Source organism: Chiroxiphia lanceolata, chromosome 3, assembly GCF_009829145.1.
Source record: "Chiroxiphia lanceolata isolate bChiLan1 chromosome 3, bChiLan1.pri, whole genome shotgun sequence".
Taxonomy (NCBI): Eukaryota; Metazoa; Chordata; class Aves; order Passeriformes; family Pipridae; genus Chiroxiphia; species Chiroxiphia lanceolata.
Window position 1 is genome coordinate 14,128,699 of NC_045639.1, and position 26,609 is coordinate 14,155,307.

At 37.2% G+C, this 26,609-nt stretch overlaps 1 protein-coding gene across 30 annotated transcripts in view; it reads left to right on the forward strand.

Annotated features, from left to right (window-relative positions):
* The window catches only part of NRXN1 (neurexin 1), a 711,718-nt gene that overhangs the window by 320,651 nt on the left and 364,458 nt on the right, over positions 1-26,609 (forward strand). For all 30 annotated transcript variants that reach the window (XM_032683731.1, XM_032683732.1, XM_032683768.1 and 27 more), the window contains 3 exons: positions 4,641-4,763; positions 9,943-10,324; positions 10,849-11,039. In XM_032683731.1, coding sequence (XP_032539622.1) covers positions 4,641-4,763; positions 9,943-10,324; positions 10,849-11,039 — 696 coding nt within the window. The remainder of the gene's footprint in view (positions 1-4,640; positions 4,764-9,942; positions 10,325-10,848; positions 11,040-26,609) is intronic.

Below are 26,609 nucleotides of genomic sequence, written 5' to 3' on the forward strand. Positions count from 1 at the left end.
AACCAATAATGATTCGGTGTTTGGTTCAGACAACTAGATTTGAATGTTTTGGTGCAATGCCAAAAGCTGGTACCTCCTTTCAAAAGGATCAGTTGGTTTTTTATGAAGTTCTGTTTAAATAGTTGATTAAAATAAAGGCACCACGGGATAGATATATATTAGAGAAAAAAGTATGCATATCACCATTAATTGACTGATTCATTTGAATTCAGCAAATCTTCAGTGCTTGAACTAGGCTGAATAGGCTCCTGACAAGATAGTAAAGAGAACAGAAGTCTTCAGAGAACATTTAGCAGGTTCAGCACACTGAAAATAAGATTTTTTGTGTTGGAGGTTCATACTTTTTTCCTTTAGCTTTGAAAAGGACCAAAGACTGTTAAGTTCCAGCTGAGGCGCTGACAACAAAGTAAGCTCGACTTTGGGTGCCTAAGTAAACCTAAAACTTGGAATTTTTGGGACTTTACATTTTTATGTCCTAGTTTATAATGAACTGCAACATCAAGATTTGTAAAAGGATGGTGGTGCAAGCAATTACCTGCTTTTAAATGGATGTGCAAATTTACTGGCATGATGGACTATGAGCAAACTATGATAGCCATAAAAGTACCAGTAGTCTTTTATTTGATACTGTTCATTTGCTCTAGGGACACATTAAATCTAGTAGTCATTTAAGCCTTAAAAACAAGAAAAGAGCTGAACACAGACGTTGCTAATAAATTTCATACTTAAGCAAGAGGAGATACTTAGCGGATTTTTTTTCCAGTTTGCATCTTGTCTCAGAAAGGAAAGGTTTATGAATGAGATATTAGTATCTGAGAGAATCAGTAGCTCAGAATGTGAACCAGGGCTGGCTGGGTACTTGAAGCAAATTAACCCTGACCTGTCTAGAAAGAAACAGATGAATTCCAGGTGAAGGACAGCATGGGAAATAGAAGCGGAGGGACATAAGTTTGGAAGAGTAGTATCAGTCCATGAGAAAAAAAAAAAATTCTTTTTTTTTTTTTTTTTAATTGGGATTCTTGCTTTTCTTTTTGTGGGAGATATTGAATTTTTTTTTTTAAAAGCCCAGAACAGCCACCTGCCAAAAAAAAAAGGTGGCAATATGCCAATTCTTATTTAAATATGCTTATTTAAGAGCACTTTCTGCTGGTGTGATTTAAATGAAATAGAATCAGGTCAGTGTAAAGTCAGAATAAGACTAGAGAGTCAATGATTTACTAAATATAAATTTATAGTAGATTCATTATAAAGTAGAGAACTATAAACCAGGGCTGAAGAAGACTCTGAATGGTTATGATCTCAGTAATGTGATGTTTAAATTAGTTTTGGGTCAATATATGTGAAAGTTAGTGAAGAAAGAACTAATATAAACTACCTTTGAGGTTGGCCAATGCCATTTAACAAGATGTGTTAAGAGTCTTCTTCTGCAGTTCTGGTACTCTTGTGTGGTCTCAAGGGATTCCTACAGGTTTTTATGTTTAACTATTTAGATAATTTTCTCCTAAGTACTTTGCTGCTCTTATATGCTAAAGTATATTCTTGACCAGGAAGCAGCCCAAGCACTGCATTTGCACAGGAATGCTGAGCATCCATCCTTCCTCATCTACCTCTCCAGCTGCCATGGAAAACTATACTACTTTGCAGAGATGGAGCACGATGGGACAGGTAGATGCACAATACCTGGGCACTGCATCTTGCTTTTTGGTAGTTTCTTGTCCTCTCTACGACAAAGGAAAAGCCCTTCTATGTTAGAGATCAGCTTCAGGAAAGAAAAGTTTCTTTACCATGTGAGGTAGCTAGTTTGCACAAGGCCAGGACTGTTTTCAGTGCACTGCTCCCATAGCATGTTATATCCAGGTTTGTCCTTTTTATAACCCTTTCACCATAGGTCCCATTAATCCCCTTTTGGATTGCGTGCGGTGTGAACAGACAGCTTACAAGTAGTTCTGACCTGATTTTTTTTTACTCAGAGTACTCTTACAGGGAAAATAGACTGATGCATAGGAAAACATACATTTAATTTTACAACAGGAAGAGTTTGCAAGTCCCTAGCCATTAAAAGTTAATAGATATATTTGCTTGTATAAATGTGAGCAGCCAAATTGGATTTGATATTTATATACACCAAGACAACTTCACACGAATGGTACCCTACAGAGGGTTCTTAATGTGAGAGTAAATTAAAATTGCATATGCTTTTAGGTCTTTTAGAAATTTGAAGTGAGATAAGGTAGACTGAGTAGTTCAATTACTTTAAAAATTAAAAAAAAAAAAAAAAGGAGTTGGACTAACAAGTGAAGAAGTGTAAATATATTTACAATAATACTAAATGATGTATTTCTACGCAGGCCTATTGACTCTCACTAAGTTTTTTGCTCATGTCATCTAAGCATTTTTTGTAAATTCATCCATTGCTAGTTAACATAACAATTGCTTCCATTGAAGTACCTAATAGAAAAATAGAAATTGCTTAAGAGATCTGTATCACCACATTCAAAGAGAACATTATTTACTTCAGCTTTATGCAAAAACTGGTCTTTCTCTTGTCAGAAAAAGTAAACACGTAAAGAACAGAATGATTCAGGTAGTTGACACCAATCATGTCCTTCTGGTGGGTTCAAACACCTTTCCTAACTTAGTGTCAATACAGAGACATAGAGAAACAGTATCAGAATCTCACTACCTTTGCTGTAGCTAATGTTTTTGTTCCTGGAGATCCCTTGGCATGCTCAAAATAGCAAAAGTTGCATATAAAAGCAGGACAACAAACCAGCAGGAATTTAAAAATGCTGATATAAAATGGAAAACATCTGAGATGAAAACTGTCTAGTGCGCTGGACAGCTGCATCAAGCTCTTTGTGTCCTTTTCCCTCTGTGCGGTCCTGAAGTCAGAGAGGCTTTGATTTTAGACAATGTCATATAATATCCATTTATGAACAGACCTCCCCCATCACAGTTAACCTGTGCTGACTGGAAAATAATCTAAGTAGAAATGTGAGCAATTTCAGAGCTGGTGGCATATCCCTTTCAAAAGAAGACCGACACATGGGATATAGTCACCTGGAAGGGACACAGTGGAGATAATGCCTGACTGAGGGTAACCATAATGTTTTTGTGTCAAAAGTTATTTTATTATGTGCCTCTTTTACAGAATCACAGAATGGGTAAGCTTGGAAGGGACCACAGTGGAGTCATCTGGTCAAACCTTCCCGCTCAAGCTGCGTCATTGTAGAGGACATTGCACAGGATTGTGTCCATATGGTTCTTGAATATCTCCAGTGAGGGAGACTCTATAACCTCCCTAGGCAATCTGTTCCAATGTGTGGTCACCCACAAAGTAAAGAAGTTCTTCCTTGTATTCAACTGGAACTTCCTGTGCATTAGTTTGTGCCCACTGCCTCTTGTCCTATTGCTTTGCACTGCTGAGAAGATCCTGGCTCCAGCTGCTTGACACCCATCCTTCAGATACTTACGTGCGTTAATGAGCTCCCCTCTCAGTCCTCTCTTTGGGAGGCTGAACAGGCCCGGCTCCCTCAGTCTTTCCTCATAAGAGGGATGCTTCAGTCTACCAGTCGTTCTTGTTGCCCTCTGCTGGACACACTCTAGAAGCTCCACCTCTCTTGTACTGAGGAGATCAGAAATTAATTGGCAAATTTTAGTTATCAGCAGCATTTATTCTGCCACAGAAACTGAAAAACAGACCAGGGACATCTGTATTTTACAAGAATGTAATTTGTTAATTGCAGATTAGCTTTACGTTTTGGACAGCCAGCATATAATTTTTGATTGATTCATTCAGTGCTCGTTCAATTGCCTGTTCATATCAATGACTGTTCAAAGTCAGGATTTTTCTTTTTCTCTTTCTCTTCTTGGTCAACAGTGCAAGTGACAATTTCCACTATCCTTTTCTTACGAGAAATTTTTCCTAGGCATTAAAGATATCCTAGGTTTGTGAATACTTTGGTTATTGCAAATACATTGTGCTGTACATAGAATTTGCTTCAAAAATGTTTTCTGTACTGCTGACAAAAATAGCAGATTATAAAAAAGGTATCCATTAAATGAAAAAGGAAAGTATGGTTCAAAGATCTGCTAAAATAAGAAGGTACTGGATCTGAATATTAGCAAGTCATCTAGATGATCAGGTAATAGATGATGTTCTGAGAAGTCCTAATAAACAAACAGAGCCTAAATGAAGAGAGAAGTTGACATAAATTAAGAAAAATATAACACACATGGACATGCATTTACCACTGGTTATTTTCCACTAAATAATATTTCAAGAAGGAAGAAACAATCAGTCTTGTAAATGCATGCTGAAGTTCTTTTGGCTCAGTAATCCCATTTCTTAAAGGCCTGTATATATTTGAAAAGTGCACAATTAAATGCGCATTGACTGTGCCTATTTATGAAAACCTGGTGCATATAAAGTGCATTTACATAGTTTAATATACATTAACAGTGTTTTAGTGTAGTAGTTCTACATTTGAGTTTTGCTTATACTTGGTAATTTTCTTGCTTGGTGTGACTTTTGGTGAGTTTTAACATTTGCCCAGCGAGTCTCTCTGTCTCTCTCTCTGTGAGGTTCACATGTAAACTGATTTAAAGATTGCATAATGACTGTTTGGCATATCCTACAGGCAAAGGTCCAGAAACCCTTTTTGCTGGCTATAACCTCAATGATAATGAGTGGCACACAGTGCGTGTGGTTCGGCGAGGAAAAAGTTTAAAGTTAATGGTGGATGACCAGCAGGCCGTGACAGGTAGTGTGTCATTGTGACTCCGTGTTACTGGGGGGAAACACAAAACAAAAAATAGCAGAAGTAAAATGACTTTATCTGAAAGCAACAGGTGCTTTTTTCTTTCCTTGGGTAGGATTCAAAAGCCATGTTATGCTTCTTGAAATACTGTTACAACAAGTGTGTTATTACACTTGATATTAATGTTGCTCTAAGGTTGCTATTGAAATTAATGAAAACCTTCGTGCTGACTTAAATGAATGTTTTCGTACAGTAATTGGGGAGAAGTGATTTGATACATCACTAATGAGAAGGCAAGTAAAATGCTTTTGCCAACACATTGTTAGAGCTAAACTCTAAGCCATTGCTGTAAGAAAGAATTTAATAAATGTTCGAAGGATATTCTATTGTGTTTTAAATCTTGCATCAGCTGTCCTCAATAATTAAATATTAGGCAACAAATACTAAAAATAGCAGTTGGCATGGGAGAAAAAATTACATGCATGCCAGCAGATGTTAGAAATATGTATGTATGTATTATCAGAAAGGGTAATAGAGAACACATTGATTTTGTTCTGTAAAAAGTTAATGCTTACATATGTGTTATTAATAGCAACAGACCTGGCTTCTGGCCCTCATTCCTTGCACAATGTAATGTGCCTAATTTTGTGTTAGCTATTTAATATTTTCCTTTGGTTTTGGGTAGCATTAAATAGCTTTTATCATTGGTTCTAAGCTTTGTTAAAATGATTACAATTTAAGTGGGTTTTTAAAAGGAGTGCACCTTCTTTAATAATCCCTTTTCAACTCAGCAGAACACTGAAGACCATGTCACTGGTAGAAAAATAATTGCTATGTATTCAATAGTTGCAAGAATATATTTTCTAGAATTAAAAATTGCCAATAGATCTTCCAGAGGTGAAGTCTGTGTATGTGATGATGCTTAGGGTCATTCTCCCAAGACTGTAGATGGCCTAAATAATTTATTTTCTTTTTGAAATTAAATTTATAGTTATAAATGTATATATAAATATATAAATTTAAATTTATGTACACTTTGGAGTAAGTGTACTGAAAAATATTATAAACTTGCTACCTCAACTGCCACTCAAATAATAAGGCATATTCTAATATAGAGGATAATATTTAGATCAAAATCTAGCATCAAGATCCAAATGCACAATTCCTGGATTTCTCATGGCAGATTTCTAATTTACAAATACTACAGGTTAGGAAACCACCAAGAAGTACTATTTTCACCTTTGGGTTCAGTCCCAACTGCTCAGTGCAGCTTCATGAAAGTTCAAAATATTTATGAAGGATTGAGGAGGTTTCAATCATATAGAGTCTAGTCAGGTAAAGTAATAAGTACAGAATGCAGGACTAAGTTCTTGTAATCCCTCTTCATTGCGGATAACTATAGGTTCTATCAAATATCATGGTATTAGCAAATAGCTGAAACACTGGAACAGGATTCCTTAGGCTTGGTGCCCTAAACCTGTCAGTGTTTAAGAGGTATTTCAATAATGCTCTTGATAATATGCTTTAACTTCTGGTCAGCTGTGAAGCAATCAGGTAGCTGGACTAGGTGACCATTGTAGGTCTCTTCCAACTGAAATTATTCTATTCTATTCTATTCTATTCTATTCTATTCTATTCTATTCTATTCTATTCTATTCTGTTCATCTGCCAAAGCAAGTGAGTCCTTTCAGTTGCCTCCTGATCAATCAGAAGCATTGCCTGTGGGTCCAGATTTCTGGTACAACACTTGTATTCTTCTCACATCCCAGTATCTGTATCAGAAACTAGACAGTTGACTTGAAATCCCTCTCAGTTCTTCAAGCTGGAAGTTGCCTACATTTGCATAATCCAGAGATGTTTAATGTTGTTCATCCAAAGGGAGAAAGTTACCCCAGTATTTTGGAAGGAAAGTCTTCCTAAGCTTCCTAAACTCCCTGCAGGAAACTGTAGCCAATTTGTGGCCTCCTCCACCATTGATGAGAGAACTGGCATAAGAGAAGGAACAGAGGGAACTTGAGAGTCTGGTAACGGGGGAATACACTGTTAGTCCCAGGAATATCACATTGTCTACACAGAAAATCTTTATTGTCATCTAAGGACTGTGATTTTTTTTTTATTTAGTTTGCGTGGGGTGTTTTTTGGATTTTGTTTGTTTGTTTGCTTTTGGGGTTTGTTGTTGTTTTTTCAATGGTGAGTATTTTCAAAGCCTTTTTAAGTTTAAATTTCAGATAGTTTCAATAGAATTTAATGTGTAGTACCTCTGAATTTCCTGAAAGCACAGGGTAAAAGTTGCCATATCAGATTGGAGCGTGCTTGCTCTAAACTGCTTAGAACTTTTCTTCAGGTGTCCTAACAATCAGAAAATTGGTTAAAATATAACCCATTTATATTTCATATGAAAGATTATTATGATGTTATAAGGAGAATAAGGAAGAAAACTGACTTCCTACTGAAAATTCCAGCTTCTCCCTGCCACACATTGTGTTTTCCTTTTTTGATTCCTTTCCTATGTCATACATAAAAAAAAAAACCAGAAAGCTTAAGCTGAAGAGGAAGTAATTAAATAATTCAGCCTGACTTTTCAGTTTTTACAGATTATAAAATATCAATTATTCATCCATGAATTGAGCTTAGTTATCTTTGACAAATACATAATGTGTGCATGGATAAATAATATAACACAGAATCATAACTAGCTTTCATTGGAAGTCATGCAGATGGTTTCAGAGATTTTGCTCATCATAAAAGAATTTAAATACTTGCAGCCCGATACACTTTGTTTTCTGAAAACGTACGGAAAATAGAAGTGAACTGATGGAGGTCACCAAAGTTGGATAACAGAATAGATACCTATCTTATGGTTATGAACAGAAATTCTATTGACCTGTTGTATTATATCCCATAGCATTGCAGCACGTAGTGCATTTTGTACATGAACTTGGTAAGTTTAAAAAAAACCCAAGAAACAAACAAACAAAACCCAAAACCACCAAAACCCATCAAAAAAACCCCACACGAAACCCCAAATGTCCAACCTTGTAAGTACAAAGTGCACTCTCTCTCTTTTTCTTCATTGCTGTATTTGCAAATCCCATGAAGCACTATGTGAAATCTCAACTCCTGTTAGAGTGTTTGCAGAACTGAAATATTAGAGGGAAACTTGGGATGTGAGCCCAGATTCTGGAACTTTTTATTACTATGCTCAAGAAAGAAATACATTTAACGTAGTGGGGATACTGTGCTACAGGCCAAAGCTTAGTGGATTTTTGCCATGACATTAATGAAATGCCATCTGAATTGATATGAGGCTGGAATACATAATGTTACCCTCTAAAACATGATCCTCAGTTCTTTGGCTGTGAACCAACATACGGCTCTTGTCCTTGCAAAAATTACCGATTTGGCATTTTTCAAGGCAGCTCTCTGACTCATTACTGCAAGGAAGAACCAGCTTTTGCTTAATACATCAGGGAAAGTAGTATTTTCAGAACCGATGTTTAGAAACAACAACATCAAGACAACTGTCCTTGGGGTTTAAGGTGTCTCTTGCAGTGCACAGCCATATAGTACAGATCCCAGACAGTGATGGTGTTTAGTGACATCCCTAGAATAAGTTCTCATATGGAACTCATCCTGAAGCTAAGTAAGCTACTTTTAAATATTGATCATAAATTTTTAAAGCAATTTTTGTGCATGTGTGGTGTGAATAGTGTTAAAACTTGCAGAGCTGTTTTCACTGTAACTTCACTGATTCCTGTACTTGTAAGTGTTGTGACTTAACCTGTTTGTGAATTCATCTCCCTGGGCAAAGCTCAAATATCTACATTTATCTTTACCTTGTTTTTTCCCTGTTCACAGACACGTACACAGACATTTGCTTATGAAACCTATGTAAGACTGCCACTAGGGTTTCTGCATCACTGATAAATGTGTCCAGCCTGGGTCAGAGCTCACATTCTTCTCTTGGAATAGTATGTTCAGGGAGGGACAGAGGGAACTTGTCTTGCCAACAGCTTTGCACTGCCACTGTGAGAACTGAAGTTTTATGCCAGCATTAAGTCCAGGTTGGATAGGTCTGCTCTTCATCTTCTCTGTACCATAAGAGACATGAAACAGTTAAGGAACTGAGAAATCTAGGGCATGGTTTGCAAAAGGTACATTAAGTGGTGAAATCGATTAGTAATAAAAAGCTGTTTTGTCGCCATACCCACACAATGTGACCATGAATCAGCCTTGTGTTAATACTGCCCTAATTCTTCAAAATAAGCATGGGAAAAAAATAAGTTCTGTTAGAAAAGAGCTCTCTTCAGTGGACAAATTTTTGATGTGCTGAGAAAAGTATTTAATAACTAGATTAAAAACTTACCTGACCTGTATGCAGTGTATCCTGACAGTGTTGATCTTTTCCTTCAGATTAGCTATAGGGTCAGCAAATTTCAGTCTTTTGCTCTGCAGGGGTCCTTGCATGACAAAGAGAGACTCAAAAGCATCTGTGGTGCTTCCTTTTGGCCACCTTTCTGATGTAAGCAAGTCCCTTGTTATTTTCAGGATTACAAGACGCTGACTTACACTCTTGCTACAGACTTTCTGCTCTGCCCATCTCTTGGGCCTTACACCTTCTCCTGTGGTTTATCCCCACAGTACAAAGCTTAGTTGCTTTCAAGTAACTGTCCACCTTTGCACCACTGGAGTTTGCAGCAGAGCCAGCATTTATGTACCTAAGACAACTGAAACAGGAATCATTCCTACCTCTAGCCAAATCATGCACTTTTAAGCAAACCACATGGAATAACATCCCTCAAACTTTTATGTCTCTCTCTCATGAAACTCTGATATTGTTGATTTAGTTCTGAGGTTGGCCTTTGTGGTCTTCATGTTGAGTAATTGCACTTGCTTATAGTAAAACTCTGGTAAAGTGTAACCAAAGTGAGGGATTTTGTTGTCAGTTCAGTATACTGTGGTATTGTGTTTCACTTTAGAAATCTTGCTGTTGGCCTTATCCAAACATACTGAACTCAGTGAAGAGGCTCCTAGATTTACCAATAATTTGGATGGTTGGAGCCAAGATTTGGCCTTGCACATTCTGAAAAGTGTGAAATTGATGCAGATACTTAATCACATGATGTGCTTTTTGACCTCCCATTTCAGATGCTAACACCTGTTTTCTTGTTACTGTTTAAAGGTCAAATGGCTGGTGACCACACACGACTGGAATTCCACAACATAGAAACGGGAATAATAACAGAACGGCGCTACCTGTCTTCTGTGCCTTCTAATTTTATTGGGCATCTACAGAGTCTCACATTTAATGGCATGGCATACATTGACTTGTGTAAAAACGGAGACATCGATTATTGTGAGCTAAATGCAAGATTTGGGTTCAGGAACATCATAGCAGACCCTGTAACCTTTAAAACAAAAGCAAGTTATGTTGCACTGGCCACGCTACAAGCGTATACATCTATGCACCTTTTTTTCCAGTTCAAAACCACCTCTCTGGATGGATTGATACTTTATAACAGTGGCGATGGAAATGATTTCATTGTGGTTGAATTAGTAAAAGGGTATGTATGGATTAGCATGACAAAGCCAGTCTATTCAAAACGTATATACAAGAGAAATACAAGGAAAAGTTTAGGATACAAGTCTTTATCTGACTGGATATATATGATTCATAATGTTTCTTCATGTTAAACTTGATATGCTTTATTTTGACTCTTTCTTTCAGATGAAGCTAGATGCCTGAAATATATGACAGTAAATAATAGGTATAACTTCTCTCGTGTTTGCCACAAAGAAGTACTAGTTTGTAGCTTCCTCTTGTTCTCTCTCTACGTATGTATGCATGTGTTGGTACATGGAGTGCTCATTACTTTCCAGAAACTTGGGACTGCACCTCAGCTCATCTAAACCAGTGGCAACTTCTCTGAATGATGGTTGCTTCCCCATCTGGCATTCATTGTTGTCTTCTGGTTTTACCAGCACTACTGAGGAGTACAAGCAAATATAAAATATTAGACATATTATTTAGTGCCCCCTTGCTATGTAAAGAAAAAGGAAACTTTTCCAATTTTTTCTCTTTTCCCAGGTATTTGCACTATGTGTTTGACTTGGGAAATGGTGCGAATCTCATCAAAGGAAGTTCTAATAAACCTCTGAATGACAACCAGTGGCATAATGTGATGATATCAAGGGATACCAACAATCTCCACACTGTAAAGATTGACACTAAAATCACGACACAAAGCACAGCAGGAGCCAGAAATTTAGATCTCAAAAGTAAGTACAATTATTCTTGTGTAATCTACAGTGAGAGTCATTACAGAATGATTAACAGAATAAATAATGTGTGTGAAGTACAACATAATTTTATAATACCGTATGAAGCCTTTTACTTTATAATGATGAATATGATCACAAGAGATAACATCATCTTAACCTAACAGTGCAAGTTTAGTAGTAGTTCTGCACAGGTAGGTGCAACTTAAAACGTGTGAAAATGCCGTGGGGAAAAAAAACCAGGAAATTACAGAAACACAGGGTGGCCAATATGAACCAAAAGGCACTTGGGGAGCTAAAGGAGGCCTACAACATCTATGTAAAAACATTGACTTTTACATGAACGTAAGTTACATGAGTGGCACGTGAAAACCACAGCCCAAGCTTTACAGTATGATTACAGAGGCTTCTCAGAACTGCTGATCTCTATGTTAGAGTGTTGGGGAACACTTTGACCTGACCCTCACTGTTCAATACTTCACATAAAAACTACCTTTTGCTGGGAAAAGAGATGCAACGCAATTTCAATATCATAAACTACCTTCTAAGATCTTATGTGGCAGTCCTCCAAATCACTTATAAATACAAGTTGCAAGATGTATTGAACCATAAACATACTCACCTAAATATGTAATATATTGGAATTTCAACTGCAGGTGTGATAAACTTTGTTTTATTGGCCTAAACCTACATGTTATAGATCCAGCTAGATTCTTAAGATCCATTTTGTTAAACCAAACTGATATATATGTATATTTTAAAGTGATAGCAATCAGTTCTAAAGGTGGGTTTCTGAAAAGCTAATTTACATCAGAGGAAAAATATCTTTTTGAAAAGGTGTGTAAGTATACTTTTAAATACTGACTACCTAATCAAACATAAGAATATAAGTTCTGGTCATGTGGAAAAGTATTGTGTATTTTAATATTCTTTAAAAAAGTTCTTGTCAGGAGAACGAAAATTTCATAGCAGTCAAAGTACAGTATTTCAAAAGCCAGCATGTTCAAAGAAGATATTAATATTCCATCAAGAGCTTATTCCTTGCTGGATTTTCTTTTATCTACCTCTGAGTCACAGATAATGAGCTGACCTTGGTAATTATTCTGGGTTTTGTGATATTTTACATGTTTGCCTCACTTGAAAGGGCTATGAAGATTGTAAGAAAGACTATGAAAACAGTATCTTGATATGTCATAACCTTCAATAGGTGATTCTCTAATTTATAAACCCAACATTTCTGATAAAGCTTTTTGAATGGCTCTCACTGCATTCCTAAAATTGTATTTGAAAATTGTGCTGTTATTTCTCATTTTTGCATTCTGTTAAATATTGTCAATGTTTTTGAGACAGCATAATATTTCAGCGGTATTTTGATGCTGTAGACAAAGAATCCACCTTGTTCTTCCACTTTTTTTTTTGATGGCAAGTACTACTTATGCATATGTATATGTATTTCATGTGTTCGAGTTTCTTCCTAGCAGATAAATTAGATATGGGTAGGAAAAATAATCCTGTTACGAACTGATAATTAACTTGACACAGTCACTTTATTCTACATATTTTTCAAACCGAGTGTGGTATTTTAGTATGTTGCCTTATTTAAGAAAATAAAAGTTTGTGCCATGTGCTTAGTAAAGGCACTAGAGAGCGCTGTGATCTCACTGAATGCGCTGCTCAGCCCAGTCCCAGGGAAAGCTCATCAGCGAGGACAACCTATAAAATCCATCATTCCTTTGTTTTCTGCACTTTGAAAATTCTACTTTTGCTTTACACTTTTGAAGTAAAACTGTATCCATAGCTGTTGCATTTTCTAACCTTGAATTCCTTTGGAAAAAAAAGAAATGAGGAGCATGAAAAAACATACTGGGATTTGAAGCTAGGAAGATGAATTGTATTAGATGCTGATTTTCTGTTATTCACCACCCAGGGAATGTGTATAGTAAAAGAATAACAAGCCTGACATATTCAGTGCAGGAACATATAGCAAGCTTCTTTCTGAACTGTTCTAGTATACACAAGTCCTTCACCTCTGTCTTCCCATAACAGTATGTTTAATTTTATTTTTTTTAATGTAGGCTACTATATTTTTGCTCAGTCAGATTCTCTTAAATATGGCATAGTATATCATGAGAATTTTGGTTGGATATCTGAGGGGAGAGGTTCAAGATGATTCTCTTTAGCCAGCAGGCTAAAAAGGAGAAAAATTGCCTTTCATTTCTGTTTTTCTTTCCTTTGTATTCAGTTGAAATGCTCTCCTGTAGTTTCTTCATTTCTATTTTATGTCAGTTTTTCTTTTAATGACATGTTTCTGTTATGCTATAAACACTCCATACACTTTCCTGATATAAGTAGTTACGGTTAATTCATTGTCTTGTGTTATTTTAGTCTTAGCAAAAAAGCAATTTCAAAATTCCACTGCCTGCTACTGGTATCAATGGTTTTGCTTAACCAGAGTTAAGTAAAATATAAATCTGTACAGAAAATATAGAATCTCTAGACTTTCTGAATAATTGTAGAGTTACCAGATTTCTTATGCTGAAATCCAAGCCAATCCTGGAAAGATAAATCTCATATATGCTTTTTTTTGCAAATACACAGTGAATTCAGCGTGAAGATAAGACACAGATTGTGTTGTAGAGCCTGCACAGCATGGAAGTTGTCTGGGAAAGCAGACAGCTTCCATAAAAGTATGGGAGAGAATTTCCAATATGCTTCCTTTTGGGCGTAAGATTTGGCTATATAACACAGAAAGTTCATTATTAAAGATGTTGGTACCCTCCATAACCTCTGGTACAATTTCAGTGGGTACCTGTGGAAACACTTATATTAAATTCTCCAGCTTAATTATTGCTGTAATTAGATGGGTAAATTACAAGTTGGAGACAAACAAATGAGTGAAAATAATTCTGTGTTTGGATTCCAAGAACTGTGTTATTTTTCCCAGCAGAGAAAATTAGCAAAGTGTACTCGGGTGCAGTTCTAGCAGATAACCTGTAAAGATAAATGAGTCTTACCAGCAAAAGCAATGCAGCTCAAGCCTGCCAGCACTCAGTTACACAGCAAATTTCCTTTTATATATTTTAAGAGCAGATTCCCTGCCCTGCTTTCAGTACAGCTCAGATGGTTAGGACGGCTGGAATTCAAGGCCTTCACAGACCAAAATAGTTAGGTGGAAGGAATTTTTACTTGCTGTACTTAATGCTGGGCTCTTATGTTCTGAGGGGTTTTAGTAGCCTTGAGGGGGCACAGAATTACAAGTGAAAGTGTAATTTGACTTCTATAACAGAGTAAATACGTCAGTGGTCAAGGGAAGGATTACATGTGTCATTTGTCTGGACTTCTGCAAAGCCTTTGACATGGATGCCCCCCAACATCCTTCTCTCCAAATTGCAGTGAACTGCTAGATGGATAAGAAAGTGGTTGAACAGTCACATCCAGAGGGTAGTGATCAAAGGCTCAGAGTACCAGCGGACATCGGTGACAAGTGGTGTCCCTCAAGGTTCCATATTCAGAGCAGTGTTATTTCATATCTTCATTAATGACAGAGATGAAGGGATTGTGTGCATCCTCAGCAAATTTACAGATGACACGAAACTGAGTGGTGCTGTTGACACACTTGAAGGACAAGATGCCATTGAGAGGGACCTGGACAAGCTTGAGAACTGCCTGTGGGAATCTCATGATGTTTAATAAAACCAAACACAAGGTGCTACACTTGGATCAGGACAGCCTCTGATATCAATCCAGGCTGAGGGATTAAGGGATAGAGAGCAGCCCTGCTGAGAAGGACTTGGGGGTGATGGTGGATGAGAGGCTGGACATGACCTGGCAGTGTGGACTTGCAGCCCAGAAAGCCAATTGTATCCTAGGCTGCATCCAAAGCAGTCAGGGCAGCAGGTCAGGGGAGGTGATTCTACCCCTCTACTCCACTCTGGTGAGACCCCACCTTGAGCACTGCATCCAGCTCTGGGGCCCTCAGCACAGGAAGGACATTGACCTCTTGGAGCAAGTCCAGAGGAGGGCCACAAAGATTATTAGAGAGCTGGAGCACCTCTCCTGTAAGGAAAGGCTGGGAGAATTTGGTTTGTTCAGTATGGAAAAGAGAAGGCTTTGGAGTGACCTAATTGCAGCCTTCCAGTACTTTAAGGAAGCCCACAAAAAGGACATGAGGAACTTTTTACAAGAGCATGTAGTGACAGGGGAATGGCTTCAAACTGAAAGAGAGTAGGTTTAGATTAGATATCAGGAAGAAATTCTTTACTGTGAGGGGGGTGAAGCACTGGAACAGGTTGCCCAGAGAAGTTGCAAATGTTCAAGGCCAGGTTGGATGGAGCTCTGAGCAACCTGGTCTAGTGGATGGTGTCCCTGCCCATGGCAGGGGAGTTGGAACTGGGTGATCTTTAAGGTCCTTTCTGACTCAAACCATTATATGATTCTTGTTCCTCACTGTTGCCAAAGAAAAGATGTCTCCCTTGCTGAGACTGTAGGTTTTACAATACCTATATATCTCTTCCCTCTCCACATTTTATTTCCTGTGGTGTGGGAAACTGTAGTTCTGTTAGAAATTATTTTATTTTAAAAGTATTTGAAGATGCATGATCTGCTTTCGAGGAGGAGGGCATCCTCAAGCATACTTCGTATCCACTTACCTACTAGGAATTAATCTTCCCTTTGGTTCTCTCCTACACATATAGGCAATATTTAATCCCCAAGTGTTTGTACACTTTCTTAGACAGCAAACATACAAAAACCTACAGAAATCCAATCATAATTCTCTTGAAATACACATCAGAAAATTAAAATATTTTAGCATTTTAACTGTTATAAATTGAAATGAGAAGTGGAATGGAGTCTTACAAAACAAGAAACTAAGGAACACTGCTGTTATTTTAGATTCAACAATAAGTAGTTACAAACTTTTGTATGAGTTGGTAGTTTCAGTAGTTCAGTATTCCATCCTATTTTAAACTTTCTGATCACAGATATGCTGTATCCTCCAGAATTATCTGCAGCCATCCTAGTTTTGATATTGGGATGGCTGTATTTTCTTTTTTAAGGGAAATCACCATTATGTAAAAAAGTCCTACATAACTAAACATTTTTGGGTTAACCTTTGCTGCCTGTGCATCACTTCATATGTTCTTAAGACTTGTTTTTTTGAATTGACATTAATAATTTCAGCTTGTCTCACTGTCATCATCTTTCACATGGCCTTCCCAAACATCAGTTGTAGAGTCCATTGTAAGTCATATGTTATTTCTGTGCTGTTATATCACTTCATCCTCAAAAAATACTATTCATATTAGAACATACATCAGAATCAACCTCCCTGGATTAAAAAAACCCTGTCTAGATATCTTCTTGTCTGTTTTATTTCCATAGCTCTTCACTGGCCTCTAGCTTTCTCTATTCCTTTGTGAGATAGGGCTGCTGCTGCTATATACCTTTGCTTTTTCACTTGCTGTTTTTTCCAATAACATGAAAACAGACTAGTCCGAAACATTTGGGAAAAAAAAGTAGTCATATTTATTTCCGGTATCACCTCAGTAGTTTTACAAATGCACTGAGTTATAATTCTTCTATGCACAAAAAGAGTTGCTTGGCAATTAATTCATCCTTGTAAACTTTTAATGCAATTAACCAAATTATCAGTAGATCTACTAGCCTGGAATATTCATTGATGATTTGTAATAGTCCCTTAATCTATTGATATTTCATTTGCCTGTCAAAGTAGGTTGTTCATGCTGAGCTAAATTTGTCTCAATCATAAAGAAGATTTCCTCTTTCAGCAATGGAAATTGAAATTGTTTCGATTTCATGTAGTATTTCTCTATGTTGTTTTATATTGAGCCAATCATTATAGCTGTTTCATTATATGTTTCTCTCTATATTCCAAGGTCTCTATTAATGGCAGTGATTCTTCATATTTCTATTACTAGAGAAACAAAGCTTTAAGAAGCATGGAAAAGTATTTTATATAAAACACAAATTTATACAAATGGACAAGTATTAATGCTTAAATTTCTCAAATAATCATGCTTGAGCTAATTGTAATGACCTTGCCAGTGGGCTGTGAACTCTTCATGCAGAAATAATCTGTTCCAAATGCAGAGTTCCAAATACTGTCAACAGCAAATAGATCTTCCCAATGTGACCTGTTGGAGTAGACAGTGGCAAATGCAGCTGTTGCCCTCGTGGTAATGCAGGAAAGCAGGCTCTCTACAGAGGAAAACAAGAGACTTAAAACTGAGAACTCTTCTTTGAGGCTTCCTATGTTGCAAAGTTCTAGGGGCAGATAACAATTGGACAACCTTGTGTAATGGGAATTCTAATGGGAATTCCTTTATCCTCCTTTCTTTGCAACTTGTCACATGCTGCGTCTAAATAGCAGTGCTGTCTACCAGGCTGTGAAAATAAATCTGGCAGTGCTGAGCCTTCAGAAATTGTATCCAAACCACCAAAATTTTGAGATGGGGAAAAAGATTGAAAATCTACTCCAGTAGTTCTAGATTAGACATATTCTAGTGCTGAGTTCTGTGAAGTCGGTAATAATGCAGTAGTTTGTCAGATCACTCAATGGTGAGCAAGGTTTTTGCTTTCTGCTTCTTCTCCCCTGTTTTTCTTAGTCTTTCACACACATATGAATGGATAGATTTGCCTACATTCCTACAGCTTTTGGCATGCAAGTTATTACAGCTGATGATTGTGGAATTTCTTTCAAGCCTTTCTGGAATACCAAGTAAAAGTTATGCTAAGGATAATGCAGGAAACATGGATGCTCTAAAAACTTACCTAAAAATCTGGATATTTAGTATAAATACATTCTATGGCTTCCTAGCACACACACCCCCCCAGCCAAGAAGCAGTCCTAATGTGCTGCCATGGGTACAAGAGCACCACTCTCATTGACATTGATATTCTAACTGAGCAGTCCTTTTTGCAAAAGGGCAGCTTCGTGGAATATCCTGAGTCTGGAGGTGATTGTCATGCTCAAGAGTAGTAGGGTATAAAAAGTTACCCTCTGCAAATCTACATTCAAAATGAGAACATTTAGCATCTCAGCTCTTTGGCAACTTTATGTGGAGACTCATGGCTGAAGTACTAGCTAAAGGAAGAGTTTTGTCGATGTTGATCTCTGAGGTCTAGTATGCCTGTTGTAGAGAGGAATTCCTCACTCTTTTGTAAACAGGCTCTGCTAAGAGCATGTGTTGAGTATTAAAGCAGAGAGTGAAAAAATTATATCAGGAGAAAAAGAGATCTGAGTATAATATGCTGTGGAATTGTCAGCTTCATTAGATTTTGTCTATTTTTTGGGGTGTATACAATCTACAAAAGTGGTCAGAACAGGAAAAAAAAGAAGGACGTTTTATGTGCTTGACTGCCTCACCTCTCCACCAGAACCATCCCACTCATGCAGAGTAATTGGCCTAGCATTGATTATGTGGGAGATGGATTGCCATGCACATTTATATGGCAATTAGATTTTATTATTTACCATTTAACATGCATCACCAACTTTCTTCACAGTCCATTGCACAAGCAGACTGCTTTGGTTTTGCATCTGTTTAATCTTTTTCAATGCCAGTGCTTTCCATCTAGTCTTCAGCAGGGTTGAAAAGAAGCAAAGAGAAATAAAGAGTCTAGGAATCTGAGGATTTTTATAGTCTAGAAAACATTAAATGTTTTTGTGTAATTGTTTCTTGTTTGAGAATGCATGTTGTTTGAGAACAGGATTGTTGGGGAAATGGTAGATTTTAACCTGAAGGAATCTAGGGGATTGTTCAGATGTGAACACTTACCTTTTGAGTATCTACTTTTGTCTATTCAAAATGTAGCTTCTAAGGGTGTTTTTGTGTTGTTGCCGTTTCTCACACACACACACACACATTTCCTATAACACTACTTTACTCGCTTCTGAAACATGGGCATTTTTGCATAACCACTGAGCAGTACTGAACAGAGTCAGAAAGTGTAATAAGAATGAGAACTGAGGACCAAGAGGTGCATGGAGAAGTGGAGAGCACATTCAGCAGAGCTGAGTTGTAGAGCAGCAAGCAGCATGGCAATAGCACGAGAAAAAGTTTCTAGACAGAAGAATATTTGTGCAAGTATGAAAAGTCTTCAATGCAGTGAGAGTGGCGTGGTTATAAGTAATGTGATGGAATCAGGAGCCTTGGAGAAAGGTAGAGCAGCAGCTGTGTCTCCAGTGTGGACTGATGCCGAAATTGGTGGCAAAAGAAAAGTCTAAGCTGCTCTTCCTAGTGCACCCTTCAGCTGTAAATTCCATCTGGTACCTCTTAATTCTCACTGCCTTTTTTTCTGTCAATGTGCACTACGGTGCAGTGCTAAAATGAAATTGTGAAAAGAGCGGTATCAGCCAAGGCAAGAAATATCTTCAAAGTTCAATTCTCTTGACAAATAACTACAATATGTACTATGTGCCAATAAGGATGCCTAAAGAAAACCCACCATGTCAGCATTTCAGTGCTGGTGATTTCTCTTATTTTTGGAATATCTTTAATGGGGTATTCAGGCAAGATACTGAAAGAAGTGTAGAATTGGGGTGAAAAGATCAGTTTCTATATTCTTTCCCAAAAGAGTGACTTGCTAACCTATAAATTCATTTTTTATTATTTGCCTGTAAACGTTTTGCCTTGCTTTGGTTATCACTACAGGGAATGTGAAAGATGAGAGCCACCACCTGTCACAGCATAAAATGGCTTCTTGCCTGAAGTATTTGAAAAGACAGATAACTCAGCAGAGCCTGGACAAGTAAACTAGCTACCCTTTCCCTTCTTAGGTGAGAGAGGGTCCAAAAGTGATAGAATTCATCACTCAAACAGGAAAAATATTTGAAAAGCCTATTTTTCTTAAAAAAAAAAAAAATCACATCAAAACCAAAAGACATCAACCACAAATCAATACTGAAGCTATAGAATACTTTTCGAAGTAAGTGGACATAAAACACTAAGTTTACATTTTCATGTCTTCCCTCGAGTGCCCTTGCAAGTGGTAGACAAAATTCCATCATGCTCTACCAAAGAAGCCTGTGAATGTGCAGCAAAGTGCATATTCTCTACTGTAAAGGGGGATTTGAAAAGCCATATGATGGAACGTATGTGCTGCAGAAGCTGTGTGGACGCATCATTTAAGTCTTTGTCAACTGTCCTTCAGTTTATTAATGGGCTATAAACACAGGGGGCTTCTTGATTTATTGAGGAAAAAAAGGGCAATTATATTTCATCAATATTTTTTAAGGATCAAATACTTTTTTTATATAGAACAAAAAGTAAATGCTTAGTCATGACTGACGAAAGTGGGGAGAGACTAGAATGATCACTCATCCTCATCCGCTATTGAGGCCCAGTTTCTTTTTTAAAGTGTGTTGAAACCCCCTATCTAAAAGAAAAGTTACTATTCTGTTCCGCCTATTGTACAAACTAAATGTGCAAAAGGTAGGTGGTTTTGTGCATTGGAGAGGTGAGAAGGTCATCAAGGACAAGTAGGCTCCTATATTCCAGTGAATATTAAAGGCACCTGAATGCCTACCCGACATTTTCTTTCGAGGTAATATCCCTTGATTGGAGATCAGGATGTTGTCTGTTGTGTTTGAATCAGTGCATATTCAGCTTGTATGAGAGTAATTTGTTTTCACAATTCAGTTGCCTCAAAAATACCATGAGTTGGGATTGTGTGGGTTGTCTTATGATGAGTTCTGCCTTGTACTTTAATGTGTAACCAGTGAGATACTATAAAGCGATTTCTATTGATCTTGTAACAGCAGATCATGTTTTAGGAAGGACTTGAATAAAGGGAGCACTTTTTTCTTCCAAGATTAGACTTTCCCTATGGTTTTTCTGAGTCTTTGCAGTCCTCATTCCTCTTTGTCTGCCTGAGGGAAGAAGCTGTTATAATGCTTGATCATTTTGAAATAGCATGTTTGGAGAAAAGTGTGCCTGACACCTTGGCTTCACCACAGCCAGATGTTCCTTTGTATTTTCATGTGTCATATAAAGGAATTGTGGAGTTGCCTGTTGTGTTGTCAAAATTCACCACAAGATGCTGGGCTATCCATCTTTTTCTTGGGGAGTAACACCACTCTAGTACACCACAGAGGCCCTCTCATTCCTAGCCATAGTAATGATTTAGTACAATGTGACGTTAGAAACAAGATGAAGCAACATCTTCTTTGAAAGTACAGTTAAAACCAACAGCACAACAAGAGATGAAGGGAGAAAATATCTGCTTTTGAAGAGAATTAAGGATTTGAAGATGACTTTGTTCAGCCATATAAAAACATTCCAGGGATATTGTCTTTATGGGTTATGAAAAAGACAAACCATGATTCCTTCCACTGCTTTATTACCTCCTTCTTTTTCTTTCTTTTTTTTTTTTTTTCATACATGGAACCATATTTGAATGAATGGTGTTTATTTCTTGTTAAGAAAGGTGTTCAAGAAATGAACACCAGATATATCCACAAATTTAGGAGAATAAAGAAGCCTAGCTATATAGTGGTTAAACTACTTGTTCCCTGACTTCAAAAATCCCAATTTAGGTTCCTGTGGACTATACTTTTCATGTAATTTAACAAAGTTCACTCTATTAGTTATTACATGAATGAAACATACAAAGGAAAATCGAGTTGAAATCAATTTAGAATTATTTACACAAAGACCAAAGATGCAAAAGGGTAAGGGAGGCCCTCTTGTTGAGTCATGAGGTTGAGTGGACCCCCTTGCTTTCTAAATTCCTGATAGAGCTCAGGTGTAGCTAGATCCAGTCTTGATCTCTGAATTGAGCAACGATTTATACCTAAAGGAATTAACTACATGGATTTCATTAGTATTAATTTAGCATTCAACTAATTGGCAACTTAAGGAAGATCTGTTGGGAATAGAGGGGGTCTCTGCCTTGGGTAAGGAATATCAAACCTCAAGAGGTGTGCTCAAGGCAACAGTCACTTGTGTGCAGTCAAGTTGGTATTTAGAGAGAACTCAATTTGGACTCATCCACGTCTTTCATACAAAGGTCTCTGTGCCTCAAGGAGCAACCTTGAGAGGTGTCCCAGCTCAGTGGGAGATAACTGCCGTGCTGCCAGGCCGTCAGGCAGGGAGAGCTCAAAGAAGGCTCGTTTAGGCTGTTTTGTATCCACGCAATAAAGTGGTTGGCTCATAGTCCAATTGCATACAATGTAAAGGTATGCATGAGACTCCCTCTACCCTCAACTTCATTTGTTCCTTGATAAATGAGTCTTGGAAAAGCCACCCCCTATCCATGTGTTAATCACACAGACAGTGTTGCAGGCTCATATGCATCGATGCTCACTGGACCATTCTGCTCCGTTGCAGGTTTTCTAGGGGAGTTTTTGGTCCAGACACAGCTCAGGCTTTTACCTCCTGTACCAAACTGCTGCTCGTTTGGTTACGGGGGTCAAGTGCATCTGTGACACCTGAGCAGTATTTCTGTATTGTTGCTACCATTATAAGAACATGGATAATAAGTCCCTCTCTACTAATGTTTGAAGACAATGGTAGCTGTTAAGTTAATAATTTTTGCCCACCAGCATGTATCATGTAAGAGTCTATGAAGTGACCTGTCAGTAATGTCACTGGTACCAAATAATGAGATACTTCTGCTAGTTATTCAGAAAAGAAATAAATAGAACAGCATCTTCAGTTTTTATTTTATATTTCTTTGGTTTAGCGCTTGCAAAGTTCTTATTTTGAAGAAATGCAGAGGCTTGGGATAAAAAAAGATGAGCTATTACAGGAGGATTTGGCATTTGTTTTACCAACAGTTGTGTGTGACTCACTGTTGTGTGGTGTTCTGTGTGTTTTTGCATAAGTGTGATTCCAATAATGAATACACTGAGATCTTGGGTTATTAGCTAGCAATTTGTTTCTGTGTTAAATTCACTTGTTTGTTAAAGCGCAAATGAGCTCTAAGTCAGAAAAGAGATGAATAGGTGTAAATAGGAAAGGTCCTGTTGGAATAACTGAAGATCTGCAGTACCTGTAAAAGATGTAAATTAAACCCACTAAATTCTTCTCAGTGCTTATGGCATAACTGATCAGTAACATTATTGCCATGATGAATAGGTGTAGCTCTAAAAGTGCTGACTTCCAGTTGATTCCTCTGGCCTGCAATGTAAATGCCAGTGAGAACATGCCTGTAGCACACTTGTTTTTTTGGCCTCAAAAAAATAAAGGGAAGAAACAATCCTCCTACTCTAACAAAAAGGGGATAATTCTGTATACTGACTCCTAATGTAAATAAAAAGGGAATTGTGAGATCTGCTCTCAAATAAACTGCTCTGTCGGAAGCTTCCTCAGAGATTGCAAGGGAATCTTGGAGCACTCTATTCCTTCACCCATTTCTTTACTACCTGCTACTTTGTGTATGGCAGTAGATATATATTTTATATAAATTGGTTATTTTCCTTTATAAATAAAAAAGTCAGGATTATTATGAAAAAATGAGACTTTTTTGGGAATACATTTAGAAATCAAACTAAACTTCAGAAGAAAATCTGTGCATGAAAGGCAATAACTAAACTTTAGTTCCTGAAACTATGGTCACACATTTTCAGTAGTGGCAGTGTAACATCATTATTGAATTTAGGCTGCAGCTAGTTTACATAGTGTCATGATCTCATACCATTGATCTAATGAATTGTGATACCTTAATGAAATTACTTACATGTAATTCATAACAGTAAGTAGGCAGATACACAACAAGGGATTTTTTCTGGAGTGTGCAAAATTTCCAGTAGTAAAGTTGTACTTATATGAGGGAAAAAGAGAAAACCTGGGAATTTGTATTGTACTACGTTGATTCCTCTGATCTCTTTTAGAAGGAGCAGGGATAATCTTTTATGTTTTCTGAATCCCTGCTATTGCATGTTCGATATAAAATATTTTAATTAACAATATTTTCTGCAATCCTGTCTTATCTGAATTTTGAATGGATTGAGTTTTATAGGGAACTACTTCTTCATTTAGATGAACATAAAAATGGCATGTGATTGACTGAAATAAAAGTAACTATGCAAAAATTTTGTAATGGTAGAAAAGAAAAATAAGCAAGTGAAAAAATTTAAGTAACTTTAAAACAAAAATAAAAATTAGAGTATAAATTCCAGAGCCTATACCTTAATAAAATTTTGTCTCTTACAGAAAGTATGTTTTTATGCCATCAGCAGTAAACTCAAGCCACATATGTTGTTCAACATTTGATATTAAATCTCGGAGAGGTTTAGCCCATAGTCATAAAAATACTTTTATATACTTCAAAAAAGGTGAAGTCTAATAGTCATTATGGCTGCTCAATACATATGATATGTATCTGTGTAATGTATAAGCTAGTGCAAAAGCAGAACTCAAGTTATTTTGAACAGCAGCAAAGTTAAAATATTACCTAGAACATACCTTTGTAAAAATTGTATCATTACTGGTATATAAAGATCAGTCTAATTATCAACACCCTTAAGGAACTGTAAGTAAACTGTAGAGATACAGCTTATTTAGATTCAATTTATTGTACTTAACTTCATATGATATCTAATTGACAATATTCCAGTGCATATTTTCAAGGGCAAATATTGCGAGTTGCAGTTTATATGTTGGCACACTGACCTGGACTTCTATTAGCCCATCATCATTACTGACAGTTGCTATATGTATATAGCAATCTCAATATATTTGAGAGATGGATATTATGAAATAGCAAGGGATCAACTGGAAAGGTTGTGGTTTTAAAGATTTAACTAATCACAGAACAAAAATGGTCGCTTGGACAGTATGTTTAAGAAGAGGTTGCATGTTGTCATGTGTAATAGATCAAGTCTAACTTTTTTAGCATAGAAGTGATTTTATTAGTACTCTTCTCTGAAGTTTTCCTGTTTTAAGTCTACTGGAATCAGATGAGATGAATTGTCTCTCTATTCTGAGCTGACAATGACTAAAAGCACAGAACTTCAGGAAACCTGGAAAGGTTTTGCTTTCTAGATGTTCCACATCAGAAAAAGATGAAGAACCTTTATCATGAGGCAAGAGTTTTAACTTTGTTTTTGGTTCAGCAGATTGAAAAATGCAGAAATCTTTCTGCTGGAAATTAATTAGATCCCATTTGTGGTAACAGATGGATCACCATATTTTAATCTGTTATGTCTAATCTCATGCTTCTGAGATTTACACTGTACCTCAAAGTTCTAGAGGAAAGCAATATCTTATTCTCCAAATTATCAACATAGAATGAATAAAGCTTAAAGTTTCTTGGTATCTGATGCTATAAAGGTTTGGCTGGCTTATAAATTTATTAATATGCAAGTTCCTAAGCTTTTTATGTATATTTCATTAATTCAATGCAGTTGAGTTTTAGGGCTGGTATTTGGTCACTAAAAATTTTTCACAGTCTGATAAACATTTATTTGTTTCAGGCTATTTCCTTGCAGGCAAACTGTAAACCATTACAAACAGCACTAAATCACACTTCCTTTCAAACAGGCAAGTATGCCAGGAGAACCAGTAAAAGGCGTGACTGTGGCTTTCACCGATAAGAGGGAGATTAAAATAAGCCACATGGGGTAATAGTGATAGCTAGTACATTCTGAATTCAGTTGCTACAAAACCTACATACAAAGCTCAGCAAACACTTAGGAAATTAACAATTTTGTATGTGAGGTGATACAGAAACACTCTTTGGTCCATCCAGTGGCCTAGGCTCCAAAGTCATTCAGGCTGGGGAACGTACTGGAAAACACAATGTAGATTAGAATGTATGTTCAAATAATCTACTGAAAATTTATGCTAGCAAAAACCATGTCATCAGTGAGGATTTAATGCATAGGTGGAATAAGATTTTTGTCACTGAATGGCACTTTAGGGTCAGATGCTGCCACAAGCACCTTACTGCAAACAGGTTCAATGCTTCTCAGACCTCTTCCTGTGTGCCAAAGGGTCTTGCCTACAGGCGTCCTCAGACCACTTCTACCATGCTGTCAAAGATTCCTGGTTTTTCCAAGTATGAGGAAAACAAAGCAGGACACTAAACTCATGGAAGATGTAGGGAACCACGATTTCATTGCTTTCTGTCTGTGACTGAAGGAATCATAGAATCATAGAATGAGCCGGGTTGGAAAAGACCTCTGAGATCATCAAGTCCAACCTTTCTTTTTTTTTTAATTTTTTTTTTTTTTTTTTTTGGAAATCCTGTCCGGGTTTTCCCCAATTCTGTACTCCAGGAAAATCCAGTCTGGGTTTTTCACCCATTCCATACTCCAGGAAAATCAAGTCTGGGTTTTCCCGCATTCCATACTCCAGAAAACAACAGTCTGGGTTTTTCCCCCATTCCATACTCTGGAAAATTCCAGTCTGGGTTTTTCCCCATTCCATACTCCAGACAAAATTCAGTCCGGGTTTTCCCCCATGCAGTACTTCTGAAAAATCCAGTCTGGGTTTTCCCCCATGCAGTACTCTGGCCAAAATTCAGTCTGGGTTTTCTTCCACTCCGTACTCCAGCGGAAAATCCAGTCCAGCTTTTCCCCCACCCCCCAAAGCAGCCCCAAGA